The sequence below is a fragment of the Terrapene carolina genome, unplaced genomic scaffold, assembly GCF_002925995.2.
Source record: "Terrapene carolina triunguis isolate 2854851 unplaced genomic scaffold, T_m_triunguis-2.0 Scaffold211, whole genome shotgun sequence".
Lineage (NCBI taxonomy): Eukaryota > Metazoa > Chordata > Testudines > Emydidae > Terrapene > Terrapene triunguis.
In genome coordinates, this window is record NW_020664562.1 from 27,033,615 (window position 1) to 27,046,859 (window position 13,245).

At 43.9% G+C, this 13,245-nt stretch overlaps 1 protein-coding gene across 1 annotated transcript in view; it reads left to right on the plus strand.

Moving 5' to 3' along the window:
* The first annotated feature begins 1,113 nt into the window (after nucleotides 1-1,113).
* The window catches only part of LOC113407360 (N(G),N(G)-dimethylarginine dimethylaminohydrolase 1-like), a 63,160-nt gene continuing 51,028 nt past the window's right edge, over nucleotides 1,114-13,245 (plus strand). The window contains exon 1 of the mRNA XM_029912383.1: nucleotides 1,114-1,544. Coding sequence (XP_029768243.1) covers nucleotides 1,233-1,544 — 312 coding nt within the window. The 5' untranslated portion in view covers nucleotides 1,114-1,232. The remainder of the gene's footprint in view (nucleotides 1,545-13,245) is intronic.

The window sequence follows — 13,245 nt, forward strand, 5'->3', positions numbered from 1 at the left end:
ATTACACAAGTTGAAGGTACCACACTTCATGTGTCCTCATTTTGTTTTCAAACATAACTTCCTTTAACAAAATACTGTGCTGGGATGGGCAGGACTATACTTAAAAAACTGCAGCTGTGCCACTGCAGTGCTTTAGTGCAGATGATGCTATGCCAACAGGAGAACTTCTCCTGTCACCGTAGTTAATCCACCTCTACAAGAGGCAGTAGCTATGTTGAGAGGAGAAGCCCTCCTGTTGACACAGCGCTGTCTCTATCAGGGTTAGGTCGGTATAACTGTCGCTCGATGGTGTGGATTTTTCACACCCCTGAGCAAACTAGTTATATGGATGCAAGTTTATAGTGTAGACCTGGCCTAAGAAACTGCTCTTGGAAAGTTATTAGCAACTCAGAATTCAAGATGGCCCTAAATATCCTCCCTCCTCAGCTCCGGGGAAAGTTTGGATTTGCATCTGGAACCAAATTCTGTTGACTGGACACCTCACTACCAAAAAGAGGTTTAGCGCTGAAGAGCCCTCACCCATCCCTGCACATTGAGGGTGCACTACATACACCTGGTCCTTCCATGGGTGCACGATGGGGAGGGGAGGAAGGGCATAAAGAACCTCTTCCTCCTCTCTCTGCCACCCTCACTTGCAGGGGAGCCCTCCTCTAGGCACTGGCACCCAGGTTCAGAATGTGGCCTATGTGCTTTCAGAGGAATCCAGATACAGCGAAGTCTCAGTGAATGAGGGATCTGGGCTAGGGTACCCAGATAGCAAGTATGAAAAATCAGGATGGGGTGGGGGGGTAATAGGCACTTATATAAGAAAAAGCCCCAAATATTGGGACTGTCCCTATAAAATCGGGACATCTGGTCACCCTAGCCTGGGCACCTGCCCCATCTTCCTCCCTCCACACAGTCTGCAGCCAGCTAGCTCCAAGCTGGGCGCCAGTGAGCACTTGCAAGGGCAGCCGGCGGAGCGCTCTCCTCCAGCTCCCCCCACCCCGCCAGGAACAGGTCCTACGGCGCCCCCGCAACCCAAAAACCAGGTAAAGCGCTCTGCCAAAACGACCAATCAGGTGCTTCGATCCAAGCAGCCAGCCAATGGGAACTCCCTTGGAACCGCACCAATGGTGGGCTGCCTATTCAGGCAGAGCCGCGTGAGCTCTCCCCCGCGGGGACGGACGTGGGTGCGGGGCCCGGCTGCTGTGCAGTGAGCGCGCGGCGGTGCCTGCTACTCGCCTCCCAGCATGGCCGGGCTGAGCAGCGGCGGCGGCGGCTCCAGCCTGGGACGGTGCAGCCACGCCGTGGTGCGGGCGCTGCCCGAGTCGCTGTCCCAGCACGCGCTGCGGATAGAGAAGGGCAAGGAGGTGGACTTCGCCCGGGCCGAGCGGGAGCACCAGCTCTACGTCGGGGTGCTCAAGAACAAGCTGGGGCTGCAGGTGCTGGAGCTGCCGGCCGACGAGAGCCTGCCCGACTGTGTCTTCGTGGAGGACGTGGCCGTGGTGTGCGAGGAGACCGCCCTGATCACCCGGCCGGGGGCCCCCAGCAGGAGAAAGGAGGTACCAGCTGCAGGGGGAGTGGGGGAGGGAGGCTGAGCACGGGCGGGGCTCCAGACCTTGTGCCCCACCTGGGGAGAGCTTCTCCCCCCTCACCCCCCGCGCGGTCTCTGCTAAGATCTCTGTAACTTCCCGGGCGGGGGCAGAGCCCGTGGTCCCCAGAATCCCTGGCTGGGTCATTTTCTGGTCGGACTTCCTCTGTGACGTTTTATTTTAACTTAATGCAGAACAGAGCCGGTGCAAATGCACGGAATTAAACCGAAGATCTCGGTGGGAAATGTTTGCAAGGAACAGCTGTTCCGAGAAGGCAGCAGTGTATACAGAGTGCGGTGCTGTAAGGCGTGGCAGGTTGGTGGCATGATGGGAGAGGAGAGTCAGAAGATGCTCAATGCACTTGCAGTCTCTCTTTCCCACAATGAACTCCAACCTGAGTGCTTATGAAGAAGCTTTCCCATTCTTAGCACAAAAGCCACAGCTTGGGAAGAACACGTCTGACTTAGTTCTCAGTCGTGCAGTGAATCACCTACAATTTGTATCAGAAAGAAAATGAATCCAGATGTATGTTCTTCTTGTCTTGGCAGTGCTGTAATGGTGACTGCAAATTGACTAGTCTGAAAAACGGATCTAGTCCTGTTTCTTTTGCAACTAGTTGTGCTTAACAAACATGTCAGGGTGTCTATCATTTTGTTGCATGAAATAGATCACTCTGATGTGTTTTAAGACCTCCTGAAGTCCTTTATAGTAAATCACAGCAGTTCTTTGTAAATTTAAGCACAATCCAGGAAGGTGATACAAAAATGTTACAAAAAAACAATTAACAACTCCAGGTATATGTGCAACACTGCACAAGGCTCAATGTGAATCTAATACATGTGTAGATGTAGTATAAATCTAAATTCACTCTTACGTTAGAGAAGCTGGATGGAAACATTGAATTTATTCCATTTCACTAACATTTCTATTGAATGTGTATTACTCCTTTAAAACACTGAAAGATGGTGTGCGTGGTTTTGTGGTTTTTTTTACATATGAACAAACAAAAATGCACACTTACATAATTTAGTGTGACATATGTCCCTGTAACAGATTACTATATCAATATATTATATTAAAGTGTTCATCTTATTAATTCAGCAGGTTGTATAAGCACTGTATTGCAGTTTTGAGTGCAGAAATTTAATATCTTTCCTGGGTGTAGCCCTTGTGATGGTGGTCAGGGCATGTGTACCCTAGTGTTAAGTACGCTTTTAAAATGTGCAGTCAGTTTAGTTTCTCAAATACATTTAAATATAAATTGACTAAAAAGCCACTGTCACAGTCAGAGAATATTTGAACTTACTGTGCAACACTTTTTTAAATAGTGTGATCTCTAGGGATTCTAGGTGTCTTGGATGCTTGGGATTCAATAATTTAAGTGGGCTTCAGTGTTTTCTTCTTCATTAAGCTGTAATACCACCCCTCCGACATCTTCATATGTGTTTATGACCATTCTAAGTCACATCTTCACTTGGAATCCTTCAACAGTGTATTAATTAAATAGTATTTTCCCCCCTTTTCATATAAGAGGATATCTAATAACACTCCTCCCAGTTTCAGGTTACTGATGTACCCTATACCCAGGGCAGAAGTGGCTCATGTCAGGAAGCACCTTTGCATTCAGTTCAGACAAGCAGGGAGAAGATCAGCCAACCAGAAAATGAAATAAAAGCAGTCAGCAAAGGATGATTTGGGAAAAGTCTGAAGCAGATAAGCAGCTAAGAGAAATCAGGCAGTTAGATAATACAATAACAACAAAGATCTGTCATGGAAGAATAATTCTCTGTTACAAATAATTAGTACTTTATCTTAGTAGAAGTGTTTTAAACAGCACGCTGTATAAATCTGCACAACATTTTTATTGCTTGCTCTTGCCATTCCACAGTAAAGATTTCATAGCATGTAGGGAAACGGTTGCAAGTTGTTAAGAGTTTATTATTTTTGCATCATATTTACTAGTGTGTTATGAATAGTTATCAATAAATTACTACAATGTAAACTTAGACACGTTGTTTCTCTTTTCAGTTTTAATTTGCAGTATTTATTAACCTGCACAGCACAATAATTCATAATGGGTCTTCAGTTTTTGGTGCAAATTAGTAATAGTTCTGATATATTCAGAATAAAATGCTTTTTATAAAGCGTTAAGTGTATCTTAATCTCTCACATTTCAGGACATTCAGAACAAAGATGCCTACGGTCACCTTTACCCAGCCCTTTGTGGGCATATGAGTTATTTGTGTCAATACATATAATTTTAACATGAATGCCTTAAACCCAATTGTGCATTCATGGTTGCACCTATGATTTCTGTATGGTAGAAACCAGTGGAAAATCTTGGGCACAGGAATGCAGACTCTGGCATTTAACAAATAGGTGCAAGTGACTCAGTTACTGAGTTACTGCTACAGGAACCTTTGCTCTGAAATTCCAGTCTTTATGTTAGTCTTAAAGGTGCCACAGGACCCTCTGTTGCTTTTTACAGATTCAGACTAACACAGCTGTTCATCAAACCAGTTCCCTCTCTGCATTCAAATGCATCGTAAACTAATTTCTGTCACCTTGCCTCTAATAAGTGAGATGGGGTTAGGGAATAAAATGTGCCTCCTCCCCCACCCCCAAGTTACAGAACCACCAAGTTGGGAACATGTCTTACTGTGTATTCACATCATCTTTATTGTAACACTGCTCTTACTCATTCCAATTCCCCTCCCTTTTTGTCCCTCGCTGCTCTTTCACAATACCTATTCACAGATGAGCTGTTGGGTAGGGCTGGGTCTTTACTTGTTTCTTTGAAGCTGCTAGCATACTTTCGGGCCCTCAGGAAATATTTAAAAAAATAAATGATACAGAGAATTTGAAGCGTCAGTTATTGGTCATCGGGGGTAACATACAGAGTATAGGGGGAATGCTAGTATTTTGGTAGTGGGCAGCACATAGCATATACAGTCTGCAATGTCCCCAATGGAGGGGGGGTATACGGTGGGTGAGATCAGGATACAGTCAGCAAGCAGTGAGGGTACATCAGTCATACAAGAAGTACAAGCAGTCGTGGGTATATAATTAAGCAGGCCGGGTAATGGGGATGGGTGACCCTCACATGATGGAGTTCAGTTTGGTTCGGTGGGTTCAGGGCTCAGGGGATAAAGTCCAACAGGGGAGGTTTACAGGTCTCTTCCCCCTTGTGGGTGCACGAAGTCACGCCAGCTCACTCCCGGTATTGGCGGTGGCCGGTGATGTGCTCTGAGTAAATGTCTCGGGACCATCGAATAGTGTCCGAGACCATTAGGCGTCTCACGAGCCGCGCGTAACGACAGCCCACCCCACAGGTCCTCAGCACACGTTCATTGCAGGGGTCCCAGGCACCCAGGGCCCCAACGATCAGAGCGTCGGTGTAAACCTCATAGCCCTTTGCCCGCAGGATGTCAGCTAAGGGAGGATATTTTTCTAGTTTGCGGGCTGGGGCTTCACGGAAGGCCGGGGTCCTGTTCTCGAAGGGGATCGTCACGTTGACGAGGATGATCTTTTTTCGATCCTTGTCCGTGACGACGATGTCCGGGCGCAGCGGGTTGTCGGTGTCGGGGATGGTGCGGGTGACGGCGATCTCTCCCAGGTGCAGGGCGATGGCCTTCACTAGGCGGTCCTGGACGGTGTTGTGGCACAGCTGCCAGGCTCTGGCGTGGGGCTTACAGCTGCACAGGATGTGGGGCAAGGTCTCCATGGTGTACCCGCACTTCCTGCAGTGCTTGTCCCGGTTCCCGTGCCGGATGGCTCCATTGAGAGGGACGCAGTTCAGCCGGGCACGGTGTATGAACCGCCAGTCGGCGAATTGGGTGAAGCTGCCGCAGGCAGTGTGCCATTTACCTAGATTCTTTGCATTTAGTTTTCCTTTTTGAAAAAAAACTTTTTAATTCATTTTTTTAATGTGTCTTGTCAAACAGTGCAACTGTCTGAGAGATTTGCAAATCTCTCATTCAAGAACATGCACATGCATGTATTTGGAGGAGTGTAACCAGATATGTGCTTAAAAAGGTAATGACATCAAAGTAGTATGTGGGTGCAGTATGTTACTTTCAAATGCAGCTGTTTCTAAACCAGACTTCTTCAAGAGAATTTTCATGGAACCTATACCATGACCCGCTGGCATGATTATTTATGCCCGTGTAGAGTCCTGGTGACTTCAGTGGAGCTCTATGTCATGGGCTCTCAACCTTTCCAAACTACTGTACCCATTTCAGGAGTCTGATTTGTCTTACATACCCCCAGGTTTCACCTCACTTAAAAACAACTTGCTTACAAAATCAGACATAAAAATACAGAAGTGTCGCAGCACACTATTACTGACAAAGTGCTTACTTTCTCATTTTTACCATATCGTTGTAAAATAAATCAATTGGAATATAAATATTGTACTTACATTTGTGTATAGTATATAGAGCAGTATCAACAAGTCATTGTATGAAATTTTAGTTTGTACTGATTTCACTAGTGCTTTTTATGTAGCCTGTTGTAAAATTAGGCAAATATCTAGATGAGTTGATGTACCCCTGGAAGCCCTCTGCGTACCCCCAGAACTATGCATACCCTGAGTTGAAAACCACTCCTCTATGTGAACGTAAGGGGCCATGCTAAGCTTAGAATAGAGGTGTCATCTCTCCCTAAGGTATTGAATTGCCCACACTATGTTATGAGTTGTAATAAATGGACAGATTGTCTGGATCCAGGCCTGTGCTCAGAAGGAGCCCAGAAGCTTGTAATGTAAAGATTCAGCAAGGGGGCCAATGCGGCAGCAGCTTGTGGGAGACAGGCAGGAGGTAGAAGGCTCCTGCTACACAACTGATTGCTACTGATGGCACTGGCAGGAGGTGGGGCTCACTCAGCTCAAGAGAAGGCTGTAGGCAGATCTGGGGCAAGAAATGAGCGTGTCTGGCTCACTCTTGGGTCCCATCTTGTGCTGATGCAGAGGGATCTGAGAGGGATAGGATGTAGCAGTATAACTAAATGGGGGTATTTATGGATTTTTATATTTTTTCCTACAGTTGATGTGGTCCTTAGAGCAAGGACTAAGGAGCAGGCATGGAGTCAGCTGTAAAATGAGAAGAGGGGAGTTTTTTTGTTTGTTTGTTTCTTTTAAGAAAGTTGTTTTCCAGACACTAATTGGGCTGGGACTTTAAAGGCGGGTGGATGAGCTGGACAGCCTGAGGCTGAGGAGGCAGTGAAAGAGGCTAATGTGGAGGGGATCTGGGAAAGAAGACAGGGTGGTCTGTATTGGGAGGAAATGTTTGTGGGGAGCTGGAGCAAATTTTTGGCAGATCTGGGCCCTTGATACCTTTTTTCTGCTCCTGGTAATAAAAGCAGTGAACTAACAGTGTGAAATTAATTATATGTTGGCTATTACAAATGCCAGCCAGGTGATAAAATGTTTAACTTTCCCATTAACCAAAAACCACAAGATGGCGTAACCCCAACTGGGACAAGCATGCACAAAAATTAAAAAGGACTATTCTGGAGGGGCTGCATATGGTAACAAATTATCCTTGAGTTAGCTAAATTGTCTGCTTTGTAGTAATATAAAACCCAGCTGTATTTATGTAATGTTTCCTTGTTGAATCCATGCTCAATCACAGCACCATTAAATTTCACTGTATTTGGAAAGGTACAGTCAAACTCATCAGTATTTGTGTATGTGCAATACATACTTGTTCAAGCTGATTTTGAAAGCTCTAAATTTAAACAATGAAACACTAAATAGAAAGGAGTCCATACCCGATCCCATTCATAACATAACCACATTTACAGAGACATTTTCTCTAATGGAGTATTGTGTGTAGGAGAGACACAGGAAGGGATGAAGCTCAGGTATATTTATACTGAAAACATTATTATTCATCATGTCTACTGTGTCTAAAATCAGTTTTGACTATTCTAATGCAGGTTGACACAGTTAATTCCTAAGAAACCAGATCTCAAATAAATCATGAATATGTTAAGATCTACTTTGCAACACTTCAGCAGGTACAGATTGACTTACGTTCATCAAGTGAATGGTCCATAGGTGCTTATAAATAAAAAAAACAAGAAAAGGAAAACCCCATATTCTACACTTATTTGCTCTAATGACTGGAACATCCACTGTGAATTACTTAATTTTGTGTATTTGAAAAATAACTGAACAAATGTAAAAACAATCCAGGGTATTGCATCATAAACTATATATTGTTTGTCTTACTGATGTGGTTCTTAATTACTTCATACTGGGAATGAGACCTCACAGCAGCACTCTTTTATGAAATCTGTGTTGAGGAGTGAGGTGAGATCACCGTTTCTCTGTTTATGGTCACCATTTCTTAGGGTATGTCTATACTATCCGCCGGATTGGCGGGCAGTGATCGATCCAGCGGGGTCAATTTATCGCGTCTAGTCTAGACATGATAAATTGACCCCAGAGTGCTCTCCCATTGACTCCTGTACTTCGCCGCCGCAAGAGGCGCAGGCAGAGTCGACGGGGGAGTGGCAGCAGTCGACTCACCACAGTGAAGACGCCACGGTGAGTAGATCTAAGTACGTTGACTTCAGCTACGCTATTCATGTAGCTGAAGTTGCGTAACTTAGATCGATTTTCCCCCCCCACCCCACCCCCAGGGTAGACCAGGCCTTATTTATTTCAATCTTTTTCTGGTACTTCACAATGTCAGTATTACAGGGCTAGCTGCACCTCTATCTGTCTCTTCCTGATCTCTCTGAGTGCATTCCTTCAGGGGTCAGGCTGCCTTTACCTTTCTTTGGGTGGAATTTAGCAATTCTCCCACTGTTAGACTATGCCCTGGGATGCGGTACCATGTGTATAGTCTCTGGGCTTGCTCATCGGATCCAACTAGGTTTGGCACCTGCGGTTCTTTCCTTTGGCAGTGTGTGACCAGTGGCGTTTGTATTGACCACACAGCCTTCTTAAAAGCAAAGCATTGTTTATTTTACCAATAGGAACAAAGCGTTTAGAGAAAAAGGGTTTTAAAACAGTAAATCTGCATGCATGTCTAGCTTACCTAAATACCTTCCATTCTGTAATGGTGGCATGGGCAGGACTAGCTTCTCCAGATACCCCAGCAGATGCGTGTTAGTCTGGTTTTTCCAAACAGCTCCTCAACAGCTCCCCCCCCCCCCCCAGAGAAGCGAGCTTTTAATGCAGCCAGAGTTGCTTTGTTCTTGTCAGCTCACGTGCTGTGGCCTTTCTGGACAAAGCCAGTCTGGTAGGCTTAACAGGAGGTTGAGCCACACTCCTCAAAGCCAGTGGCTCTGCCCCGTGCCCTGTAACTTCACCCTTAAGTGTTTGCAGAAGGCCGAAGGGTGGCTTATCTCGAGTTACCCTTCATCCCTTCCTGCTTGTTTTTCCTTGCTATTAAAATAAACCAACATAAATAAACCAACATATTCATATAATAAACATCCCTATAAACAGGTCAATATACAATAGTAATAAATTATTACAGAGCAGCTCCATGTCTATCATAGCTAGGTTCAGCATGTTGTTTAAAACAATATTTAAAGCAGTATAATTTTAAAATTGCAGTATAATCCATTCACTTTTATTAGACTCTCCATAATAGGAAAACTTGCCCTCCATACCCCAACCTCTACTTTAACTGAAAAGTCTTTCTTGTTCCCATAAAAAGACCGATTAGAGCATAGGCATATTTATTTGAAAACTTTGTTTACTGATCAGTCTCATAAATAAGATATGGGATAAAATTTTCAAGAATGCTTAAGTGATTTAGGGCTTGTATTCATTGCAAAGTTAACTTGAGTGCTGCCTCTAACTCAAACTCTATACACACATCCAGTTCCTTGAGCTTTCCTTAGCATTGAATGGAGCAATACTTTCTGTTAGCATTGCATGTTGGGGTGGAGTCTGTTTTCAATGACCATAAGGCAACTCATTGGGGTGAAAGCCAAACCTTCCCCTGCCCTTCAGGAAAAAGGTGAAGGTCTTTGTGGGGGGGGTGTGTGTGTGTGTGTGTGTGTGTGTATATATATATATATATATATATATATATATATAATATGAGAAATTTTTCAAGGTAATACTTTATTTTTAGAGGTTTTTAAAAATTGATTCAATTATAACGACAGCAAAAAGAAAGTGGCGGGGAGTATGGCAAAAAGATGGATATTGCCATTACTGCAACTTTTAAGTTCAGTGGGGCTGCTTAAAGTGAAAGACAGGGCAGACTTTCTCCCAAAGGAAGGTGGGGTGGAGGGCAGTGAAAGAGCAGAGTGAACACATGGTGGAGTCAGTCACCTGTCATGTTAGTTCCACATTTTTTATTTATTTCACTCAGTCTTGCAATTCTGACTTCCTTTGATTAACACTTCCCAGAGTGGGGTAGTGCTGGCAGTATTAAGCTTGGAAGTTAACTAATATGATTACTGCCCACTTCCATTTTATTTTTAAATGCTGTTTTAATTTTCCATTCACCAGTCCAAATCAGGAAATTACACTGGTGTGAGGAGAGAATGGGGAACCAAATGTGTTCATTCATAAAGACAGCTGTAGTTATATGCATTCAACTGAAGTAAATTACAATAGCACTGTATGTACCAGTCAAATCCATAGAATAAAATCCAGTAACAGAATGACCTCTCAGGCTTTGCAGATATAACTGGTTATTATATTAAAACTATTGAGACGACCAAGCACTTTTAGATACTTTGGTTGATGGCTCAATGTTCTAGACAGAAACCAGTTTCTGAGAATGTACCATTTTGGGGAATATACCATTTTTGCTCAAAGCTTTTGCAAACCAGGAAGAATAGAGGCTAAATCAGTTTGTCAGAAAATGGATAAATTCCAGAATTAATTTAGCACACTAGAAAAATAATCAAGTAAATCACAGGTTTAATAGCTTAATGGAAAAATTTGATAATCAAGGAATTAAGTTTATTGTCCGCTTCAGAATTTTTTTATCAGATCCATATGGCTTGGAGAATTATGGAGTTATTCAACAAGTAAAAACTTCTAAATGCAAACCTTAGTTAATTTCCTGATGCAGATAAGATGATTTGTCTGTCTTTGAGGCCACATGCAAACATTGATACATGCAATGTTCGAGTCATGGTGATTGAAGTAATGCTGTGGTCACTGAATTATTAGCAGTTCAAAAACCTTTCTTTATACCAGTGTGTTCTGACGCAGTTAGCCCTCTAGGGCAGTCTCTTCAGGTCACGTTCTAAACACTTTGGGGTCTGTTCTGAAGAAGTTTGATCCATGTGTCTCTCTCATTGCCCAAGTTGTTGTTGTTGTTGTTGTTGTTGTGTGACTGGGATAGTGTAAAGCAGCACTACCGCCATCCTTTAACCCTGCATATCTGGCAGATGGAAATCCAAGTGCTCAGCAACAATGCCGATAGTCAGCAGACCTCTTCTTGCCTCTGCTGCATGGAAAGGGAGAAGGGTTGCTGCAGAGGAGAGTGATGCAGGGAACCTCTTCCATAATGGAAAGTCCCTTGTGCTTCCTCACTTGGTGGTTTAAAGGCGGAATTGTCTCGCAAGCAGGAGGGAACCTGTAACCCCTGTCTCAGCAGTCCAGAAGGGAATGAAAGGGAGGGCTGCCTTCCAGTAGCCAGAGGTTGTATGGGAGAGTGGATTGCCACCAACCCCCACAATGGGTGAGAAACCTGATGGGACCGGCAGTGATTGGGACAGCCCCAGTAGAAGCTGAGAGGAGAGCACAGATTATGGGACCTCACGGAGGGCCCCCTCTTCCTCCAGAGGCTTCATCCACCCATTGGTCAGCTGGAGGAGGCGGGGAACCAATTGGTCCCTCGCTCTCCCCTTTCATTAATTTAAATCCTAGACGTGCTCAGCTTATGGGACGAGTTCTATTCTTCCATGAGATCAAGAAAGAAATGGAAACTTTCTTTAAAAAACATGGACACAGTTTTAACCTTCCTGTATTCAATAACAGAACTGCAATCTCCTAACAAATGGGATGAAAGTCCAGTGGGAAGGCTAGTTGCTTAGTTGGAAGTTACATAAAGCAGTGCAAATGTGTCAACCAGAATACTTCACACTTATTCAGTGCCTTTCACCTCAAAGTGCTTCATAGACTGGTCATGGAGCACCATTGAAGGGCAGCCACCTTAGGCATGCAGATTGCAACCAGTGCTTTGTGCATCACATCATATAATGTGACCAAGGGGCAAGGAGGTGAATTTTTGCCAAGCCCATTACGTCCAGCTTCTGTTACTACAGAAAATGCTCTGGATTCTTCAGTGCTCATGAACAGCAGACAAGACACATGATCTTTTTAAAAAGATCTTGTTTGGCAAAAGTCTCCTCTCTCCCATATAGTAAATTGCACAGAACCCAGTTTATCTAATTCAAAAGAATGAAAGTGGAATTAACCTATAGTGCTACAGGTTTTAGAGCTTAGAAGTATAAACCATGAGGCTTTACCCTTTGTCAGGGTAGAACAGTCCCAAATGCAAGTTTCTCCTTTCCGGTCAAGAGTACACTGTGAAATCAATCAGATGATGCTTCTGAGGAGGTGGAAGGTTGTGCCACAATCAAAGGCATACAAGGAGAAAAATAAACACACACATGACTGTGTGCTACTGTAAAAGTCTGAGATAAGCTGTATAGTGGTCAGCAATACCACTGGCATCCTTAGCTCTCTCTCGTGGACCTTGGTAATTCTGCTAGATTGTGTGGTGGCTGGGAAAAAGTGAAAAAAACTAGAGAAACGCTACCAAGTGACAAAACAGCTCCACTCCAAAAGAATGATGGACAGTGATGTTTTTCCTAAGCATAGCCAACACTTCCCTTAGCTATGCTAGCTCCCTCCCTAAAGTTAATTAGGATAAGTGATTTGTTTTTTAATCAATGTCATGCTGGTGCCAACAGAACCTCCATTTGCTGACTGATCACTTTAGCAGAATCTAGCAGCACAGTGGCAACGATCATCCTGCATGTCCCAAAAGGATGGTGATGAAACTGAGAGGGGCAAAAGAGAGAGAAAATTTCTAACAGTTTAATTCAGATTGTCACAGTGGTTTAGAGGACTAGTTCTGTGAATCTTGTAGACTCCCACTCATCCTCTGCTTTACCTCCTTGTACCAAGGCCCTTGGTGTTATCTGTGAGCTTTAGCGTCCTGTCTTGACACCTGCCCACTTTTTGCTGGCCTATAAATTGGTTGATGCTTAAAATGACAGTTGGGTAAACTCGGTCAATTTAAAGCATTACATATTGACAAAAAATTAGGAACAGGCCCTTCTGCTCCTTATCATGTCTCTTAAATATTTTCCCTCATTTCTGTCTTAGAAACTTGTCCAGATGAGTCTTAAGTGCGTTGATGTTTCTGATGTATTTGCTATCTTGTAATGCAATGAAAACAAATGCACAGTCTCTTCAGAGTCCCCAACTTTTCCTTGGCTTAGTCTTTTTTTTTTTTTATTTTATTTTATTTAAACTGAAGTTAGGTTGGAAGGCATGGATCTTCAGCCCTAGCCAGACAATATTCTTTCTTGGGTTTTGCCCAGGTTTCTGCAGAGAGACTGTAATGATAGTGTTGAATGAGGAACAGACTGGTTTCAAGGTACACCCTTTATTATGAACCCAAACTACTTAGAGAAATGAGGTAATAAACTTCCTACTCTGTGCAGCTGCAGCCTC